This window comes from Myotis daubentonii, chromosome 6 (assembly GCF_963259705.1).
Source record: "Myotis daubentonii chromosome 6, mMyoDau2.1, whole genome shotgun sequence".
NCBI classification, from domain to species: Eukaryota; Metazoa; Chordata; class Mammalia; order Chiroptera; family Vespertilionidae; genus Myotis; species Myotis daubentonii.
In genome coordinates this window covers 45310497-45331861 of record NC_081845.1, presented here as the reverse complement: position 1 = coordinate 45331861, position 21365 = coordinate 45310497, and the positions used below count along the sequence as shown (strand labels likewise).

The window sequence follows — 21365 nt, the reverse complement described above, 5'->3', positions numbered from 1 at the left end:
AAGACCTACTCTTTCCTACCCATCCCTACTTGCAATTAGGCAGAGACATGTGACTACTTCTGCCCAATGGTTGTTGGTGACACCTCCAAGATGAAGAATTTAATCGCTGGTGCAAGACATTTTAATGCTCACTTTCCCTGCCATAGTGTGAGGCCTGGTGTTGAAATGATAGAGCCACAATCAGCCTGGATTACAGTCATCAGTTGGAAAATAGTTGCCTTTACAATTGCCAAGACTCACAGTGGACCCTGGGTGAGACACAAACTTTTGCTGTGTTACGCCACTGGGATGTTTGGTAATTTGCCGCTGTGGCATAACCAGCCTATCTACATACAAATGGGAATACAAACAGTTTGGATATTTCTGCTTGAGAGCAACTTTAAAAATGTATGAAAATACATTTTTCAGGGAATTCATGAACCTCTAAAATTACATACAAAAATCTGGTGCGTATATTTGTCTGAGAATTTTCCTTCCCATCTTCTACAGGAGAGGGCTTGCAAATTAAAACCCTCCTCTTCCCCCAACACTCATAGTTTCCCTTTGGGAATAGCAGGACCTTAATTCCTATATGGCTCTATGGGTTATGTTGCTTGATTTTTCTCCATGTCATTTGCCATTTAATATATCTTTTCCTTACTCTTCATTTCTTAGGATGTCCGTTTCCTCCCTTCTTGGAGATTTCTATATCCTGTGTTCAGTGCTGTATCCCCAGTGCCTACTACACAGCAGGTATTCAATAAATACTTACTAAATTATTAAACAAATGAAAGATGGGCTATAACTTTCCTCATAATCTCAAAGAGCTATATGACCCCAAAAAGGTTAAACACAGTTAAACAAAATATTACCTAATGAATTATCCTGCCTAAATAACTCAAACATTTCCAGAAACATCTGAAAGGATGAAGACTCACCTTTGGTAGATAATGAAATCTGAGTAAGAGTAGCCCATTTAAAATATTTTATTCTGAAACCATGAATTTCTAAAATATGAAGAATGTTTTGAATTTTGCTAAGTAAGTAAATACAATGTTGATAGATAAAATATTCTACTCAGTAATGTGCACTGCAAAAAACTCCAGGACAAATCTTGAAGTATAAAGTAAATAAGAATTTAATATTTATTATGCATGTTTATACAGGAACATCAAAATAATACTCAATAAGTTATTTTCTAAAAACACTGCAAAAAAAAGAGATAAAACCGTAGGAATGATATATTACCCAATGCTACTCAAAATTAAAAATATAGTTATCTATCTTTTAAATAGATTTGAATTGATGAATTTTCACATTAACCAAAACATTTTAAATATCTAAAAATAGTCTTTCTTTATACACTATATATAGATGCTCAATTTTATTGCACATAACGTATTTGGTTTAGGCTAATATATCAGGTAACATGCAGATAAATAAATTATGAATATGAATTTAAGGAAATTAGGCAGGATGTTATTTTATACTACAAAAATTAGGTGAAAGTGATACATTATACAGCTTAATCTTCAGGAAATTTTATTTAGCTATTGTATAAAATCACTGAGTAAAATCACATGCAAGCTAAGAGCTATTAAATATTATATTGCAAAATAGCTCTGTTGGCACATTTAAAATAAAACAGGTATCAACTGACACCATCTACCACTCTCTTTAACCACCCAAAAGGTGGTCTTTACATCAGGTTTAAAAATATTAAATGACAAAATCTTAAATATAGACACATACATGGTTATGTCAAAAATATTCACATAATTGGCACAATCAAAATTTTATTTTAAATAGGGAAAAAACAGGGAACACTGGAATTAGACATACCTTCTAAACCAGTTTCTAAGTAAAGCTAGTAAAATTTCTGTTTAACTTTTTAAATTCATTTGGCCAAGCACTTATGGTTGGTGTTTTGAAGATCTGTAAACATTCTCACTTATTTGTACTGTTTCCTGAGGTCATCTGGAAACTCGTTATTTTAGTAGCTTCATAATTTTGTACCCCTACAAATGTGCTTTGGAAATATTCAAAATAAGAACAAAAATGTTAATGCAGACCCATGTGTAACTTAAAATACTTTCTCTTGTTACAAGAGCTATAATTCGAAAATTCTTAGGTTTCAAAATTAAATTTATTCCATTATCAACAGACCTGGAAAAGCATTCATAAATTCTAGACCATAAAATAAGTAGATTTTAGAATTAGCTCATTTAACATTATGGAAATGGAAATAAAAGTATTCTATTTGTATGTTACTTATGGGATAATGTCTAAAACTTACATAGGTCTCTCCATTTTAAAACATGTTAAAATAGTGTCAGCGAGGTGCCTGACCCATAGTGGATGTTCAATAAATATATACATAATGAATAAATGTGAAGTTAAGCATAAAAACTACTGCAATACTTCGGTAGGGAAGTAATGTTCTGAAGCTACAATGTATCACTCACTGAACGAAGAATCAGTTTTCACTGGTACTCAGAATAAAGCTTAAAATATCCATTTGATAAATACAGCACTGATGCATTTTCTGGCATCCTGTCAATGAAAGGAGGGAGTAGGCACTTGCCTTGATTCTGGGCCTTAACTATCACTCACCATCTCTGACTTTAGCTGCGTAAGGGATAAGCCAAAAGGCAACAGAAAAGAATGCTCTCTCTCCTTCCTTCCTTTCCTCTCCCCTTTCTTCCTTTCCCTTCCTTTCCTTTCATTCCCTTCCCTTTCTTCTCTCCCTTCCTTCGTGCTTCCCTCTCTCTCTCTCTTTCTTCTATCAATGATACAAGAAGCAGGTGACCATCCAATGAAAAGTACATGCCTCTTCGTAGTATCTTTTCTAGGAGCAAAATGAGGTGACAATATTTACATTTGGGGGAGTGGATGGTAATTGTCATTACCAAGTTGGCTGACATGAATAGAGATTTCACTAGTATTTCTCAAAAAAATTCACTGCTCTGCTACTGATGTTTTCAATGTTAATGGATTACAATTAAACAGAAATACTAATTTAAACACTCTTTAAACTACCTTTTATAAGACAAACAACTTGAGTTTTCAGATTAATATATATTTTTCCATCATTTTACTGTTAAAAATCAAGAAAAATACTACTATTAAAATTGCAACAGCTTAAAAATAGAATTTGTGCCATGACACTTTTTTAAGTTCTGCATTTTGTACATTATCACAATTCCATTCATCCATGTAGCAAAAGGCAGCACTGGTAACCCTGATAATGTTATATACTCACACATTAAAAAGAACCAAAGTCGTGGTTAAATAGTTCCACAATGATCTCCAGCCACTATTCTTTTCCTTACTTCCCAAAAGGAGAACTGGGAGTAGGCACTTATCCAGCACCTTCCTGTAGCATCGTCTGTTGGCACTAATGATTAGGATGCTTGAACCATGCAATTATGTATTCTGACTCAATCAAGTGAAACCAAAATAGCAATTATTTTTTAAAATTTAAGCCAAGCAGTAGAAATATTTTCATGCCAAGTTTTGACAGCTTAATAATTTGTATTCTAGGGGGAAAAACTATCATATCTTTACTATTATTTAATTATTTAAAAAGAAAATCAGAAATGCCAACTTCATGCCCCATTAAAATAAAAGCTAAACTCACTTAAACTTATTAATGATGTTTGCTGAATACAAGGTGATCGCAAAACTCTAATACCATGATTTGTATTTACTGATCTAGAATTATAAAGGTATTTTCTACCCTGTTAAGTATAATAGAATATAATTGTCATTTACAAATTTAATTAGGTAATTGATATTTCAAAGATAGCCTATGGTCTTGTATGGATTAACAACTTCTATTTATCAATTCTGAATGTAACAATTATCTATAATTATACTTTTACCTTGCCTAATCATTTGCAACTCCACTATGAGTAGTTACAAATAATATGTTGATGAAATATTTCAATATTTTTCTAGTTCTCAAAACAGCAAAGCAATAAGCTAATCAATATATTGATTGCAAATCCATATTACTGAAGTTACAGCAATACCTTTTTATATGTCTGAAATCATACAAAATATGACAAGATCACTATGCCAACTGTATAAATGTATGTGATAGCAATGTTTCCCATACAGCAGCATACATATACCACTGGATAGTCCTGAGATGATTTTGAGTGAATTGCTACAGGAATAAACAATTTTTCTTTAATAGTTATATATTTATTTTAAGGTTTATTAGAGAAAATACAACTAGCACATAAACGGGGCTATAGTTAAAAACTAAGGTTAAAAATTCTAAGTAAAATAACGGCACAAGAGATACATACATATATATATATATATATACCAGAAAGGTGGTATGTGACTCACATTTGGCTAACACTGTTTCATTTTGTTATTAATGTGTTTTTTATTGATTTGAGAAAGGGAGAGAAAGAGAAATAAACATTGATCAGCTGCCTCTGGTACGCACCCCAAACAGGGATCGAACCCACAATCTAGGTACGTGCTTGACCAGGAATCGAACTCTCAGTCTTGTGGTGTATGGGATGATGCTCCAGCCCACTGAGCACCCAGCCAGGGCTGGATACGTTTTAAGGAAGGATCTGATTTAGCCAGCATCATTTCTGAATGCTTGTAATAATAAGCCACATCATAAAGGAGTTTCCTCTACTACTGTAAATTCTAGTTTTGTTCCAGGACAAACATTTTAAAACATGTGTTTACGTTTATTTAAAAAATATAAATTTGAAAGCACTGACTAAATTTAAGTTACTTTAAAAGGATTCACCCAAATGGTAAAAATGTTCAGGAGCATTTGAGGGACATGCTATTCCTACAGAAGAGAATAGACCACAAAGGCACATTGCATATTATAGCTATCATTGCAGCATTTAAATAAAAGTGATCTAAATAACCATTAACCTTAATAATTAACAACTAATTAAAATATTCTTTCATAAAAAAGAAGGTACGCTTGTGCACTAAGTGCTCTTGATTCTGGAACCTCCTGCACATAAGTGTCACTGACATGGACCCACTGGCCTGGCGATTCACTATCCGGTTCTTTCAAACCTAACAAAACAAAAAGAAGCATAATTTTTACAATAAGTGTGTTTTTTCTTTACATTATAAGCAACATCACAAACTAGATTTATTTAGTGCTAGATGTTATTGCATAAGTCTGTTTCTCCTAAATGAACTAACTCTTTAAAGCATTAATAATAGTATCATTTTACTTGAAAAATCTAGTGAAATATTAGATAGCCTTGTAAATATTTATTGTTTCAGGAAAATCATTTTCACTAAAAGAGAAAAAACAAAAAACAAAGTTAGTTTGCGGTTCCATAAGCAAAGTTAGCAAAATATCAAATCCAACTATATTCTGAGACCTGGTGTCTTCAGAAATTTTGTTATTATTAAATAAAATGCCACCTCACTGTAGTACATGACTTGACACCTTGAAAAACTGTGCCACTTTACAGCACCTAGAAGGGCACAGTCTTAGGATATTTAAGATTCTTTAAGATTACCTAGTACTCTTAAATGTATTTCTCACGCAACATTAATAAAGTGAATCCACATAAGTCATCCGTGAAATAACTTGCCTCTTCCAGAAAAGGAAGAATAAATTCATTTGTTTTTAAGAATAAAATAAACTAAGGATAACATACCAGGAACACTTTTCTTTCCAGTGATCTGTTCCAATAACTTCCTGGAGGGGGTTCTCACTTTCACATACGCAGTGTAGTGGCCTCCTCGCATTGAGCCGCTATGCTCCACTATGCCGTACAGGCCATAGAGAACTTTCTCTCCCGCACTTACATTCTTCAGACAAAAATAAGTTAGTAATGTTTAGTGAAATGCTATTGTAAGGAAAATTAAGTCAAATGTACATCCTGCTTAACATAAGAGAATAACATATTGAAAATACACTGAGATGCTTTTCTGCACATATTAGACTGACAAAATGCAAATGCTTCACAAGATCCTCTGCTGGATGGGCTGTGGGGAAGAGTCCTCACACACACACTGTAGGTGGGAATGCAAAGGGGTCCAGCCCCTATACTGGAATACTTAATGTTATCAAGCTAAATTACATATGTGATACTCTTGGATTTATCAATCCTGTTTCTAGGATTCTCTCTCACAGGTACATAAGCAAAATGTAAAAAGATATGCACCACATGACTAACTGCATAATTATTTGTATTATCAAAAAATTGGAATAGGCCCAAATGTCCATTAACTGGGGATTGGTTGAATAAACTATGATGCAGCCATACAAGAGTGTTATGCTGCTTAAAAAGTAGAATACCAGACTATCTCTAAATACTGCTTTGAAATAATCTCCAGAATATAATGGTAAGAATAGGTAGAAAAAAGGATACATATTATAAGTTATGATTACTTAAGAGGAGAAATCCATATATACATACCTATCTACTTACATTTTTTTAAAAACTAGTAGAAGAATAAACTATAATTTTTAACAATGGTTATCTAGAAAGGGAGGGAAGAAACAGATGGGACAGATGGAGAAAAGCTATACTTGTTTAAATTTACTTTGCTTTGTACATTTGATACATTTGACTTCAGAACTGTGTAAATATTTTATGTAATTATTAAACAAAATTTGAGAATTTTGAATTTAAAAACAGTCCCTAAAAATCAAAATAAAAACATTAAGCAGTGAAGAATATATCCAGTTGGTGGCATAGTCATTCAGAGAGGAACCACTAGGGTCAGGTAAAAAAAAAAACCCAGAAGCGAATTTGAAGTGGCTTTCAGTAGCCAACAATTAGCCACATTAAACAAATATATTAGAGCATGAATAAAAGAAAAGTGTAGTAAATCAAAACTTATCTGATATGTTTAAAACCATGAACTCATAATGATAAATTAATTGATCACAGTTTGAGAATGCTAGTGAATTCATTATTCTGAAAACTAGTTTAAAAGGGAGACAGGAAAAGAATTGAACACTTACCCTGTCTTTTCTATAAGAACTATACCATAAGATGACTAAATAGATGAAAGGAATACCTCTTTATATAGAGGTTATCTAGTTAACAAATGAGGAAGGAATGAGAAAATTAGAGTATCACCATTCTTAATGAACTCATGAATCTAACATTGAGCATCATTGGCCACTATCACAAAAAGACAATTGTCATTCTGTGTCACCTGACTAAACACTCCCCATGAAATACACTTGCCAGAAAAAAATTTAAAAATAAATAAGGAATATCAAACCTGAATCTGTCCAAGCTTCTCCAGATCCAACTATCCAACTGCCTACTTGTAGTAAATAAAGAGGATAGCCCTAGCCAATCTGGCTCAGTAGATAGAGCATCAGCCTGCGGATTAGAGGGTCCCTGGTTCGACCCCAGTCAAGGGCACATGCCTGGGTTGCAGGCTTGATCCCCAGGAGGGGGGCATGCAAGAGGCAGCCAATCAATGATTCTTTCTCATCATTGATGTTCCTATCTCTCTCACCCTCTCCCTTCCTCTCTGAAATCAGAGGAATAATCATTAAAATCTGAATTATGGGAATCTACATGAAAGATAGTCTACTCTCTTCAACAAATAAATTATCAAGAGGGAAGAGAAGGGGAGAGAGATGGGAGAAAGGAACTGTATATTAAAAGAGACTAAAAGACATTATCCAATTATAATGTGTAGTCCTTAGTTGGATATGAATTCATTTAAGATTTTTCATTTATGATATAATTAGAAATATAGACTCTAGATGATATGAAGAAATTATTTATTTGGTTTAGTGTGAAAGTGGTATTGTGGTTATGTTAAAAAGGAGGAGTGATTCTTATCTTTTAGAAATACATAGTGAAATATTTATGAATGAAATGATGCTTCAAAAGAATATAGGGGTGTTAGATGAGTTTGTGGATGGGGCAGGACTGGCCATGTATCTGAGGTTTTAAGGCTAAGTGATGGGTGCAAGAGGTTCATTGTACTGTCTTGTCTATTTCTGTCTATGTTGGAAATTCTCCATAATAGGTACTTTCAAAAATATGTTTTTATAAATTTGATACAGAGCTTGTTAAGTCTCATTTTTTTACCGAATTATCAAATTCTGAGTGTTAATAACTGACAGATAGTGCTAACATTCCACAGATGAACTGGATCCACTGAAAAATTGCATTTAAGTTTTTTGTATGTTTGTTGATTTACCTAATCATAAAATCCTGTTGTCAAAAATATATATTTTTTGTTTTGATTAATCAATATATGAAAAATATTAAGTTCAATAAGTATTCTCTTATATACCACAAAACCTAGACTATTAACCAGTAATCATGAACAGGAGCTTAGTTTTTTAAAAAAAGAAAGAAAAGTATGGCACAACAAACAATGACAGAATACTTTAAGCATATTATTTGCAAGTCAATTAAATATTTTAATAATATACTACACCTTACAAGTAGCAGAACAGAATGGTGCTAAATCAAGTATAAGTGGAAAATCTACATGTCTGTTTACTTTGCGAAGACTTGATCCAGCCTAAAAAGACAAAAAAAAAATTTAATGTGACAAACTCAATCTAAATTACTGTTTGTTAATTAAAACTAAAAGAGGAATCCTAGAAGTTTTTTCATAGCTATAAAAACATGATTAATGAATAGTCCAAAATTGATATATGACTAAATTTTTATTTTTTAATTAGGTTTCATGAACTGTTATTGCAAATATATATTTTTATGCGCATTTTTACTATAAACAATATGGGAATAATTACTTTCACTGTGGCTTTTCAACACTTAGAGAAAAATAAATTGTGGCTTTTCAACACTAGGAAAAAATTAATTCAATGTGATAAAACTAAGCTATTTCATAAGCTATCATGAAAAGATATTCAACTGAAGAGTCAGGGGCTGGTGTCCTAGCCCTGACTTAACACCTAATTTGACTCTAGGTTACCTCATCTACATCAAGGCAGAAAATGGGTATAAATGGTTTAGAATAGATCCTTTTCCGTTTTAATATTCAGTGACATTCATTCATTAAAACAAAAGCCTGAATTTGAATACTTAAATCATTTTATCAATAAAAGAAAATGTTATATATTATCTAAATCAAAATGAACCTTCCTGTTGTCAAATAAGCTCTACTCCTTTCTCTATTTTTAACTGCTAAAGGCAGTACTTGAAAAAATGTACACTTTGCATTATTTAATGATAATTAAAAACTAGCTGATAGACTGTCAAAGGTATTGGATAGGAAACCCACAAATAGAAACTATTCGAATCAGAAAATGCGTAAATCTGAATTATATGAGTAGACAAAAACTAACCGATGCAACCTTTCATGCAAGGCTTTCATGACTTACTCCAAGGACATCATTTTAAAAGAAAAAAAGCTTATTTTTTGACCAAAATATACCCACTTACTGATTTGTATCTTCAAGTGATGTTTAGAAGACTTAACCTGATATCTGATGTGAAATCATGAGGTCATGCCCCAGGAGTAATTATTTAATCTGTTTTCAATTTTTTTGCCTTGTTTTTTCTCATCAGATGACCTCCATAAGCATCCAATACCAGCACTGCCTGAGACCCTTTCAGGCTAATGTGTCCTCCCAGATAGCATGTTGCTGTTGAGAAGCTACCCCGTAATAGGAAAGACTCTATAAAGGGCTTTAATATAAGATGAATCTCTTTTCCTTCTTTAAACTTTTTTTTAACTTACAGTGGACATACAATATTATATTAGTTTCAGGTATACATAGTTATTGGAATATTTATATAGTATCTACCCCAATAAATCTAGTAACTACCTTGAATCTTTTTTTCTAGGGGATGACTTTTGGAAAATACCTAGCCTTATATTTGGGCATATGCAGGCTCCTGCCTTTTTAAAATTTTTCTTTTAACTGAATATCATAAGTATTTTCCCCATGTCATTAAAATATAAATATGATATCCTGCATATTGGACAATTGTGCCAGGCCTCACAGCTGACATGACCTATAATGACCAAGATACAAATTTTTGTGTATATCTCTATTTCCTTGGAATAGGTTCTTAGAAATGGAATTACTTAGTCAAAAGTAATACTTTTGTTCAAAATGTTTTATTCAAAACATTCCTTAATATCCTTGAACTATATTATTAAATTACTTTCCAGGTGTGTCCAACTTACACCCCTACTGTTGAAACAAGAAAATGCCTATATCTACTGCATCCTTAACACGACCATATCTGGGCCAATTTGAACAGATTAAAAAAAGAATCCTGCTGTCATTTTATTTTGCATTTGTTTTGCTGGGAAGGATGGACCTTTTTTTCATATTTTCTTGGAATCTTTACTTTTTCTATGAACTGTCAATTCGTGTTCTTTACCATTTTTCTATTAGGGTCTTGATATTTTTACGATTGATTTTTAAGAGTTATTTATATATTTACAATGCTAATCATTTGCCATATTTATGACAAGATCTCTCTCCTGTTTGAAACTGGCCTTTCAGTGTTGTGGAGATTTCATATACAGCTCTGAAGTTACTACAGAGAAATAGGCTTTCAGAGACAATAAAATACTAGAAACAGAGACACAGAGTCTGCTCCCTAAAATTCCCAGTTCTGGGAACAAGAATGTGACTTTGCTAACATTACATTTAGCCTGAGAGCAAGAAGGGATCGAGATGTTTGTAAATATTTCCCTTTAAGGCATGAATGCTTTCTGTAAGTTGTTCCTAAATAGGGATAAACTGACCATATATAAAACAACTGGCACATCATGCAATTAGCTTCTCAGATCTGGCATGACCCTCTCTTGCTCACACAGGGTCACCACAGACACACACCTTCCATTAGGCATTCTGATGAAGGGAGACATGATACATCTGCTCTCCATGGCCATTTCATTCCTGTTAAGTTTCTAGAATCCTGGCTACAGAAAATCAAGAACTTAACCTAATGTTTCTTTGGATAGGATGAAAGTGTAGAGGAAAATCTCTTCCTGCCCATCTGTGGCCCACCTGAAATGTTGCAGATATACTAGTATATGATCAAAGCTTCCAATCTTTTCCCTTGAGATTTCTTTCCTGGGTTTTATACTTAGAAAATCTTCCCAATCAGAGATCAGGTTTATACTTAAGTTTTCTTTTAGTCTTTTGATAACTTGTTTCATACAATTAAAAAATTAATCTGAAAATAGTATTGATATATGGTATAGAGGGTAGCTAAAAACGTTTATTTCCTTCAACAGCTATTTTCTTTCCTAAGTCCTTTACTGAATAATACAGCTCCCTTCCCAACTGTTACTTTATTATCATAACAAAAGAACTTTAAATTATACTCATGTTTTATTTGACAATTCTGACCATACTGTTTTACTTATAGTTTTATTTTAAAAACCCCTTCTAACTTTTGCAAAAATGTTTTAGTATTTTCACTTATTCATTCTTCCAGAGAAATGTTAAAATCATTTTATCAAATGCAAAAAGAATAAAAATGAGTCAAGGCATTGAATTAAAAATACACACAGAGACTGGCTGGTGTGGCTCAGTGGATTATCATCCCATGCACCAAGAGGTCACTGGTTCCATTCCAGGTCAGAGTTGTGGGCTTGATTCCCAGGGGGGGGGGGGGGGGGGGGGCGTGTAAGAGGCAGCAGATCAATGTTTCTCTCTCATGGAGGTTTCTCTCTCTCCCTTTCCCTTCCTTTTTGTCTAAAATAAATAAAAACGTATTTAAAAAAAATACACCAAAAAAGGAGAAAAATCTGCTACATTAAAAATATTTAGGTTCCCTCTCACTGTAGAGTCTTACAGTGATGGAGACTGCCTTGGACTAGCCCTTTTTGTACTCGGGCCTAGTCAGCCATGGCCAGACCTCACAGCCCTCTCACTGGGATCAAGAGAACTCAGAAAGGTGTGAGCACTTGGCTATTTCTTTCCTTCTCAGTGTTCCTTTTTTTTTTTTCACCAAGGGTTCTTAAAAATTCTTATTTTCCATTGACACACACATAACACTTGGGTTCCTACCACCTAAATCTTCAAACATTGTGAATTAAACAATTTTAATTAGAAAAGTCTGGTAAACTATTATGGTCGAAAAAGCAGTAAATCCCATATGCCAAATTTTTAAATTCAGGAAATTAGTGCCTAATCCTTGACAGTATTTTACAAGACTTAGGGCTCTATAAAACACCTGATGGAAATTACTCTAGTGCTACAAAAGGAACTTTTACCTGATGGAATCTTTTAAGGTGGAGTATTAGGATAACTGGAACAGCAGAAATAAGCAACTGCTTCCTGGCATTAGTATAAATCCCTTCTGCTTTCTTTTCTGTATAAAATATAATAAATTTATTTGCAAGATTCCATTTCATACTAATGGAATCTACCACATAACATAGTCAACATTTATATAGAAGCATCATATCACATTTTTTTAAATATTAAAAAAGAAAACAGAATTAACTATTAATATGTGAAGCTATATGGATGAATCTCAAAGCATTAGGCTAAGTGGCAAAGAGGCCAGAGACAGAAGGCTATATATTATATGATTCCATTTTTTATAATATCCTGGAGAAGGCGAAACTATAGGGAGAAGAATCAGATTAGTGAGTGCAGGGATTAGGGAATGGGAGAGGAGATTAACTGCAAAGGAGCACAAAAAAACATTTTGGGGCAATGAAAATGTTTTATAGCTTGATGGTAGTTACAGGACTGAATACGTTAGCAAAACTCATTAAACTGTACTAGTACACTTAAAAATAAGTTTTATTGTATGCAAATTATATACTATGTGCAAATTCAGTAAACAAGATTTTTTAAAAGGAAATAAAAGAGAAATTAGACTTCTGGTTACAGGGTACCTCTACTCTTTCCAAAAACACTAAAATGAAAGATTTTTTAAAAAAGGCACTCCCTTATATGAACAAAGAACAGGTGAGGTGACACTTGCAACACAATTTTAGAAGCTGGAAAGATGAACTAGTAGTGACTTAGGACAATGCCCTCCAGCCAAAGACCACCACAAACACACCTGCAGATGATAAAATTGGCTCAACATGTATTGCGGTGAAAGGAGAGGTCATATCATGGGAACCACTGGGGCATTTCAATAAGACTTGTGATAGGATTTAGAAAGGACTTGTGATAGGATTTGAATATGACCAATTGCATATTTAACTTGGGTTAATATAAACTGGTATTTCTTCCTTCTCCTATTTAGATATTTTCTTAATTACTAGTGTATTAAGCACATCTTTGTTCTGATGCTTTGACAACTGGGGCCTTGCTGACACTGGAAGGAGGGCCCCTCCCAGAGCTAGTTGCTAGAGTTAGTGAATATTAAATGTGCCTTTCATATGCAAACCAACCAATCCAAAATACACACCCCAACTACCTCCTTTACCTAGCCTGCAATCCACTTGCCCTAATCATATCATGACCAAGTTCTAGACAACTAGCAACAGTCCCTAAAACCCAGAGCCCACTAAAATATTCAAAACTAGTCAGTCTTAAACCTGTTTATCACACCTTGCCCACTCCTTCCCTTGGAAACCACAATAAAGTCGCTTGCCCTAGTTTCCCCGTGGCTGTCCCTGCCTCCTGCCCAACCCTGGTGCTTCCCCATGTGCCCTCTCTTCTTGGGAACTGTAAGAAACAAAGTATCCTCAGTGACAACCATATCCTGATTTTTTGGCCTCACAATTCCCGAATAAAAATAAAATCTATATTTTGAATGAAACTAGTCACCAGGAATGAGTATTCTCTCCATTTAGTCAAGGTTAGAGGTACACTGAAAATTTCTTGACAAGTCCCCCTTTTTCCCAGTCAACTAAATATAGATATTATGTTGCTAGTTTTATAATACACAATTATTTAAAACCTTCAAATTTATGTCTTACTAGGCTCAGTGCACAAAATTTGTGCACAGAAGGGGGGGGGTCCCTCAGCCCAGCCTGCACCCTCTCCAATTCAGGACCCCTCGGGGGATGTCTGACTGCCAGCAGTTGGACATCCCTCTCACAATCCGGGACCGCTGGCTCCTAACTGCTCACCTGCCTGCCTGCCTGATCACCCCTAACTGCTCTCCCCTGCCCACCTGATTGCCCCTAACTGCTCTCCCCTGCCGGCCTGATAGCTCCTAACCACCTGTGCCTTGGCCCCCGCCACCATGGCTTTGTCCAGAAGATGTCCGGTCTATCTGCTCTAATTAGCATATCACCCTTTTGTTAGTATAGATCGGTGGTTCTCAACCTTCCTAATGGTGCGACCCTTTAATACAGTTCCTCATGTTGTGGTGACCCCCAATTTCATTGTTACAAATTGAACATAATTAAAGCATAGTGATTAATCAAAAAACAATATGTAATTATATGTGTTTTCCGATGGTCTTAGGCGACCCCTGTGAAAGGGTCATTCGACCCCCAAAGGGGTCATGACCCACAGGTTGAGAACCGCTGGTATAGATTATGACTCCACTAGAGGCCAGGTGCATGGATTCGTGCACCGGTGGGGTCCCTCAGCCTGGCCTGCACCCTCTTGCAATCCAGGACCCCTCAGGGGATGTCAGACTACTGGTTTTGGCCCGATCCCTGCAGGCCAGGCCAAGGGACCCCACCGGTGCACGAATTTATGCACCTCTAGTATGCATATAAGACCTTTGGTTAATTTCTTCCTGCCCTCTCCTTCCCCCCTTCCCTCTGAGATTCATCAGTCTGTTCCATGTTTCCATGCCTGTGCGTGGAGTGTTTGCTCCCTGGTGGTCAGTGTGCATCATAGCTACCAGTTGAACGGTCGCTTCGGCTTTTATATATATATATATATATATATATATATATATATATATATATATATATATATATATATATATATATATATAAATATATATATATATATATATATATATATATATTAGATTAATGGGATTTGGGAAGCAAGTTAAGTTCATCGTTAATCTCATGATAAAATTTTAAGTTTTAGGGAAATTTCTTCTGGAAAGATTTCAGGAAGCTAGTCCACTGAAATAAGATTATGTGGATTTGCATTTTCAGGGCAGAGATGGATACTCCTGTTCTTTAATTTATTTCAACAGAAATCTATTGAACATTCATTCTGCCCAGTCAGTGTCTGCAGTGCTGAAGTACAAATATACAAATACGAAAAAGACAATCCCTGCCCTCAAGAAGCTCAAGTATAGAGACAGGTTCTTAGGTTCTTCTCTTTGGGATCTAATGCCAACTAGTCACTGGCTAACAGATAATCTGTGAATAAAAATTTAAGCTAAATATTTACCTGCAGAACTGGTTTCCCTTTGGTACTTTTGTTTCTTTTCAGTACAATTCTCACATAGAAGTTTGTTATTCCCCATTAGTAACTCCATAGATGTAAACTGGTAGAGGCAAGACTGAATTGAGCATTCTTTAGAAGTAGTTATATAGCTCTGAGAAAGGGTCTGAAAAGCATTTTGTGGACTGTGAGACATCGTATGCTTCTCCTCTGAAAAATATAAATTATTTGGAAGACTTAGTGGCTGATTTTCTCCATCAAAATCTCTATCTCCAGTTACAGTGCTGCTTAAATGAAGTTCAGAAATAGCTTCAGCCACTCCTTCAACACCACTATCAGTCTTCTTGGTGGGCAGCTCTCTTGCTGATGGATGGTGATGTCCATTTGTGTGCACACAGCATCCACTACGGGATCTTGGCAACAGAGTTTGCTTAGAAGCACTTTCAGATTCTGAAGCCTCACTGTCAGCATCAACACCACTTTCACAACGGCTGGCTTCCTTCTCACTGCCATCGGTAGGGTTTTCAGCCATACTCGATTCAGTATTCATGATGCTTGCAAATGCAGAAGAATCCCCATTCACTTCCATGTTTCCATTTTTTCGGTACATGTCAACAGTTTTATCTTCTCCAGATGAAAATTTCCTTGCACGTTTTCTGCCATGAATTAGCTGATTCTGTAAGTTGACAGTGTTTTAGAGAAAAGAATCTTGTGACCTTACTAAAAATACCAGTAATTAAATGTCCCACAATTATTAAATAAATACTCTAGTATTTCTCGTACACCTAAAACCCTTCCTAAATCTACATAAACTATAACCAATAGAAGATATACTAACAAATAGTTCTAATTTAAAAATAAATTTTACACAAGAAACCAACAACAGAAACCTATTTGCGGAGAAGAGGGCTTGTGCGAGTAGCGCGGAGATTGAAGAGGCATGACAATCAACCGCACTCCATCGCTCTTTTTTAGATCTTGAATTCAAAAAGACTTTAAAAAGCAAAACCAAAAAACAAGTATTTATGAGACAGTTGCAGAAATTTAAATAATGACTGGATATTGGTGCTGTTGCAAAGTTATTAATATTTTAGGTAATGATAATGGTACTGTGGTTACGTATTTTAAAAGAGTATCTATTTGATCTACATACTGAAATATATGATATATTTGGGATTTATTACAAAATAATCTTGGGGGAGGTGGGGAGAATATAAGCTATAGATAAAAGCTGATTAGCCATGAGCTGATAACTATAAAGTTCAGCTATTTACATGGAAGTTTATCACACTATTTTCTCTACTTCTGTATATTTTTGAAATTTTTTATAATAATAAGTTTAAAAAAGAAGATGCCTCCCAAATACACATAGTCTTACCTTATCTTTAGATGGAGACTGCTTCCTGGTAGCTCTGGGTTGGTGAGTATTTTCTATAGTAACAGGGCCACTATATTGGCCATTCTGTGTCTCCTGTAAACTTCTATATTTATTGATTCTTCCCCAAAGTACAGGCTTTGAAACCTATATAAATGACATGTACATAACACAAAACTTCTTTAGGAAATAAATTCTGGATGTAATCTACTTTTTAAAATTTCTAACTCATTTGAAATATAATTTCCTTAACTTTAACTCTCAAAATATAAAGCATAAGGATTTAAATTCCTTGAGAATAAGAATGATCTCATACTTTATAAATGCATACACAAACCCCAATATTAACTGTACAAACTCAACTACTGTATATAAAAAATAATGATTCTCAGATCTGATAACATACTCAACAAATGTCTAAATAAAATGAATTCCCTTCACAAAACAATTAAGGTTTTTTTTCTCCTTACCCTTTCTTCTATTATAGGAAGTGAAATATCAATGAAAGGATCTTTCACCGTGGAGATCTTAAAAAAACAACAACACATATTGAGAACTTCAGGTAGAATTCTAATATAGACAATGTAGTTTTGTAAAGACTTAGAGAAATCAGACTTCCCAGGCAACTTAAAATTTTAGGTTAAAAAACATTCCTGGAACAAATAGCAATTTAATTGGGTAGAGCAGCATGACTGTTTATCAAAACAAGGTATCCCAAAACTTTAATAAATGCAACCCTGTTGAATTTTATGTTGTCAATATCATAATATCAATAATGTTTAAAGTAACTTTTAAATAAAATGTTTAATAATAATGATTAACTAAAGATATAAACATATTTTTGGTGAAATTAGTGCCATAACATAAAATATGAAAAAGGCAGAAAGTTTGTGTTTTGTAGATTCTTTAGGGTAATTCTAAAAGATGCTCTCTAACTTGTGAGAGAGAAATCAACTTTTATGTAGAATATACTACAGAAGTGATACTTTGACACAGTCTGTGCTTCAATGCTACAGATTAGGAGATACAATATATAATTCTGATTGAATAAGACTAGAGAAGATAGAAAAATACTCCATAATCGGGAACAGGAAAATGTACATAAAGACTCTCTCTTTTACAAGAAAATCTGACAAAAGTGTAAACCTATCAAACTCCAAGTTATCTGCTTTCAGAAGTATTCCTTATCAAGCAACTAAAAGCCTATAAAAATTTATATGTCTTTAAATTGTTGTTAAAGGACAGATGGCATTCCAAATAAAAAGTATCACTAATTCAAAGATGAGTCAAGTCTACTTAATAAAATAAACTTCAACAAGTCATATAAAAATAAACTTTAAATCAAATGTGCTAGATCACCCTGGGTTATGTTACTACATTAAATTATTTCCATTGGAATTACATTTTAGGCAATGCATACATAGTTACAAACATAGTTATTCTCTTCACAGAACTTTATTTTATTTCCATCTAAACAAGTAGCTTACACATTCAAGCATATTAAAATGACCTAACAGAACTTCACAGGTTTCTTGGGAGGAAAAATAAAATAACACACTTATTTTTAAAAATTATAGATTATGTTTACTTTCTAAGAGTGAAGGATATATTTTAGGAAGATTTTCAAAAACTATTATATGTAGTCATCTGTCACAAATAAAAGTAAATGACTGCTGAAGATTATATGTGAAAGAAAATAACCAAAATTCTGGGATTGTAATCTAGTCCATGCTGAAGTGAATTTCAAAGTACATACATTTGCACATTCTTCACACATGAGGGTGCTAGTTAATTCACCAATAAAGATCCGATCTATGAAGTTCATTTTCACACCTTCGCTTCCATATGCTGTAAAAATAATACTTTTTAATGCAAAAAATGTCAACCATCAACCTTACATATTAACATAGTTTTTTTTTCCTGTTGATTCAAAAGAAATCTAAGGCAGATGTCCAGTGTCCCATTTAATAATATATTCTCCTATATGACATTATAATGTCTCTCTCTTTTACAGTTCTGTAGAGAAAATGTAACTAGCAATGATAGTATTTCCAGAAATAACAAACTGCTTGTCAGAGGTAAAATAATAGGAGCAGTAACTACGACTCATACTACATCTCAACTGCTCCCATTAAATCCTTTAAAGCCTCTGTGCCTGACCCAGAGGTAGAGGGATGGGAAAGGAGATTATGCTTTTAGGGCTACAGATGCCAGGATCCAACTATGGAAATGACAGAGTATAAAAGACAAGTAAACACAGGATAGTGTAAGAGGTTAATATGGCAATAAATAAATCGGTTACACGCATAACTGCTCAGTTATATTAAAACGGTCAGAATTACTTGTTTGAAAAATCTATAATAATAAAAGCATAATAATGCTAATTAGATCAGACGTCCTTCCAGACGACCTTCCAGATGAAGCTGGGGCTGTGAGGGAAGCCCAGGTCCCGGTGCCAGAGGCAAGCCGGTGCCGGCAGCTGGGGGGAAGGAAGGTCTATACTCTTGCACAAATTCCGTGCATCGGGCCTCTAGTATTTATATATCAAGGGAAATTATGCCTATAATTTGCTTCAAAATAATCTGGGGTTGGGAGAAAATAGATGAAACATAATACTCCAGGAAATGAATGTAAGAAATGGGGTAATGAGTACATGGATACATGGAACTTCATATACTATTCACTCTACTTAATAGAAGTTTGACATTTTCCACAATGAACACTGGGGGAGAAATATATTTTAAAAATCTATTCATTTCTATCTTTTTTAGATCTCTGTCTTCTAAAACATTGTATTTTCTGCAATGAATGACAGAGCAGACATATTGGGCTATATAAATAAACATTTATTAATTATAATTGAGACATTATAGTACACTAAGATGTTTCATTAAGAAAAGTTGTACAAGGGTTAATAGAAAAGATTACAAAACCGGAAAGAGATGAAAGAAAAACTGGGCAGTTATTCTAAACATGCTCTAGATGGCACTATCTCAAAACAAAAGAGCATGCTTGAAAATCTACATTTAAAAAAACCTGAACCTTTAAAACTGCATATAAAATTTGGCATATATAATCACAACATATATTTGTTTATATAGATATATAGGGTGTACATATACTACTATAAAAAATAAAAGTTAGAAAAGAGAATGAATAAAATACAAATCATATTTTAAGTGTCTTCTAAAAATGATGACTTTATACTACCATTAGTTAACATCTCAAGGCAGAATACACATTTAGGACATGGTAAATCACTAATAACATAGACTATAAATCCACACTTAAATACTTATAAGTGACCACTTTGATTAGATAATCATTGTTTTTGCCTCACATTTTGGCTGAGGATGAGAGAACTCTAGGAGTAAAGTAGACATGTGCACTTGACCTGTCAGTACTCTCGTCAATAAATGTTTCCTTGCAGGAATCTTTGCAGCACTTAAGCATTGTCAAGTTAGTTAAATATCCATGAGTTCATTCATCCAAGCACACACCTCAACTGCAAAATAGTCCAATATGATAAAAGTGAACTTCCAAATAAGGATGCTACCTTCAACCACCTTTCAAGTCTCCCTTACAGCCTCCTATTAAAAGCAATAGTGTCAATCTGTATATGTGATATTACTTTTATTTTTTTAAATTCACATGGATAAATTCTAACATTTTCTTTCTATGACCAACTAGACCAGCGGTTCTCAACCTGTGGGTCGCGACCCCTTTGGGGGTCAAATGACCCTTTCACCGGGGTCACCTAAATACATCCTGCATATCAGATATTTACATTACGATTCATAACAGTAGCAAAATTACAGTTATGAAGTAGCAATGAAAATAACTTTATGGTTGGGGGTCACCACAACATGAGGAACTGTATTAAAGGGTCGCGGCATTAGGAAGGTTGAGAACCACTGGACTAGACTATCTTGCAGCCACTAGAATAAGTATACCTTCATTTTAAGGCAACTATTTTACAACATTCATTCACATAATGCTCAGTTCTTTGTCCCCTGTAAAGAAACTTTAAATATTTTCCTGTAGAATAAAATTTTAACAGTGGGTCAACATACCTTTGACTTTTTTCCTAGTTTCATCATCAGCAGTTTTAGTTGTTGGGTTGTTAAATGCTTTTAGAATGCTAGCTTGTATTCTCTATAAAACAAAGTTAATAAGAATTTATAAAATCTGTTATTTTAAAGCAGTATTCTGTGTTCTTTTAAATATCATCTGTTTTAGTAACAGTTAACTCCAGCCTCATCTTAATAAGAGAAGGACTTTCAAACAGCAAGGTACACTGGATCTCAGTCCCTAATCTATAAAATAAAATGACTGAATTTTTAAAAATTAAATCTAGTCCTAAAATTCCATGAACAAAAAATTTTCTTATTTGGGAGAGAATATGGAATTACAGTCAAAGTTCCTATGTTGAGGTTCTCTCTTGGGTTTGAAGGTGTTTCTTCCGTCTACAAAAAGCAAGCAGCCTAGTCTCATTATTCTTACAGGTTTAGAGTAACTTGTCCCTCTTTCCCCTTCTCTCCCCTTCTCTCTCCATTTGTCTCCCTCTCCCACTCTGTTCCTAAAAATGATGTATTCCTTAATCAGGACAAAATGTCACAAATAAACCATATGAAATGTCTTGTCTATGAAGAAAACCGTATTATATAAGAAGCTCTTAAACTGGTCACACTGGCTTCCACACAGATTATTTTACTTATATAAATATATGACTCAAGTCCAGAATATCAATTAATG

At 34.0% G+C, this 21365-nt stretch overlaps 1 protein-coding gene across 6 annotated transcripts in view; it reads right to left on the bottom strand.

Moving 5' to 3' along the window:
* Nucleotides 1-1093: 1093 nt before the first annotated feature.
* Nucleotides 1094-21365, bottom strand: part of USP45 (ubiquitin specific peptidase 45) — a 58746-nt gene continuing 38474 nt past the window's right edge. For 4 of the 6 annotated variants that reach the window (XM_059700867.1, XM_059700866.1, XM_059700865.1 and 1 more), the window contains 9 exons: nt 20684-20765; nt 18367-18458; nt 17081-17137; nt 16614-16757; nt 15242-15911; nt 12181-12278; nt 8407-8493; nt 5643-5796; nt 1094-5043 (listed from right to left, as the gene is read on the bottom strand). In XM_059700867.1, the coding sequence (XP_059556850.1) occupies nt 4913-5043; nt 5643-5796; nt 8407-8493; nt 12181-12278; nt 15242-15911; nt 16614-16757; nt 17081-17137; nt 18367-18458; nt 20684-20765 (1515 nt within the window). In that variant the 3' untranslated portion in view covers nt 1094-4912. Of the gene's footprint in view, nt 5044-5637; nt 5797-8406; nt 8494-12180; nt 12279-15241; nt 15912-16613; nt 16758-17080; nt 17138-18366; nt 18459-20683; nt 20766-21365 lie in introns of those variants that run through there. The other 2 variants (XM_059700868.1, XM_059700869.1) reach the window with 2 other exon arrangements.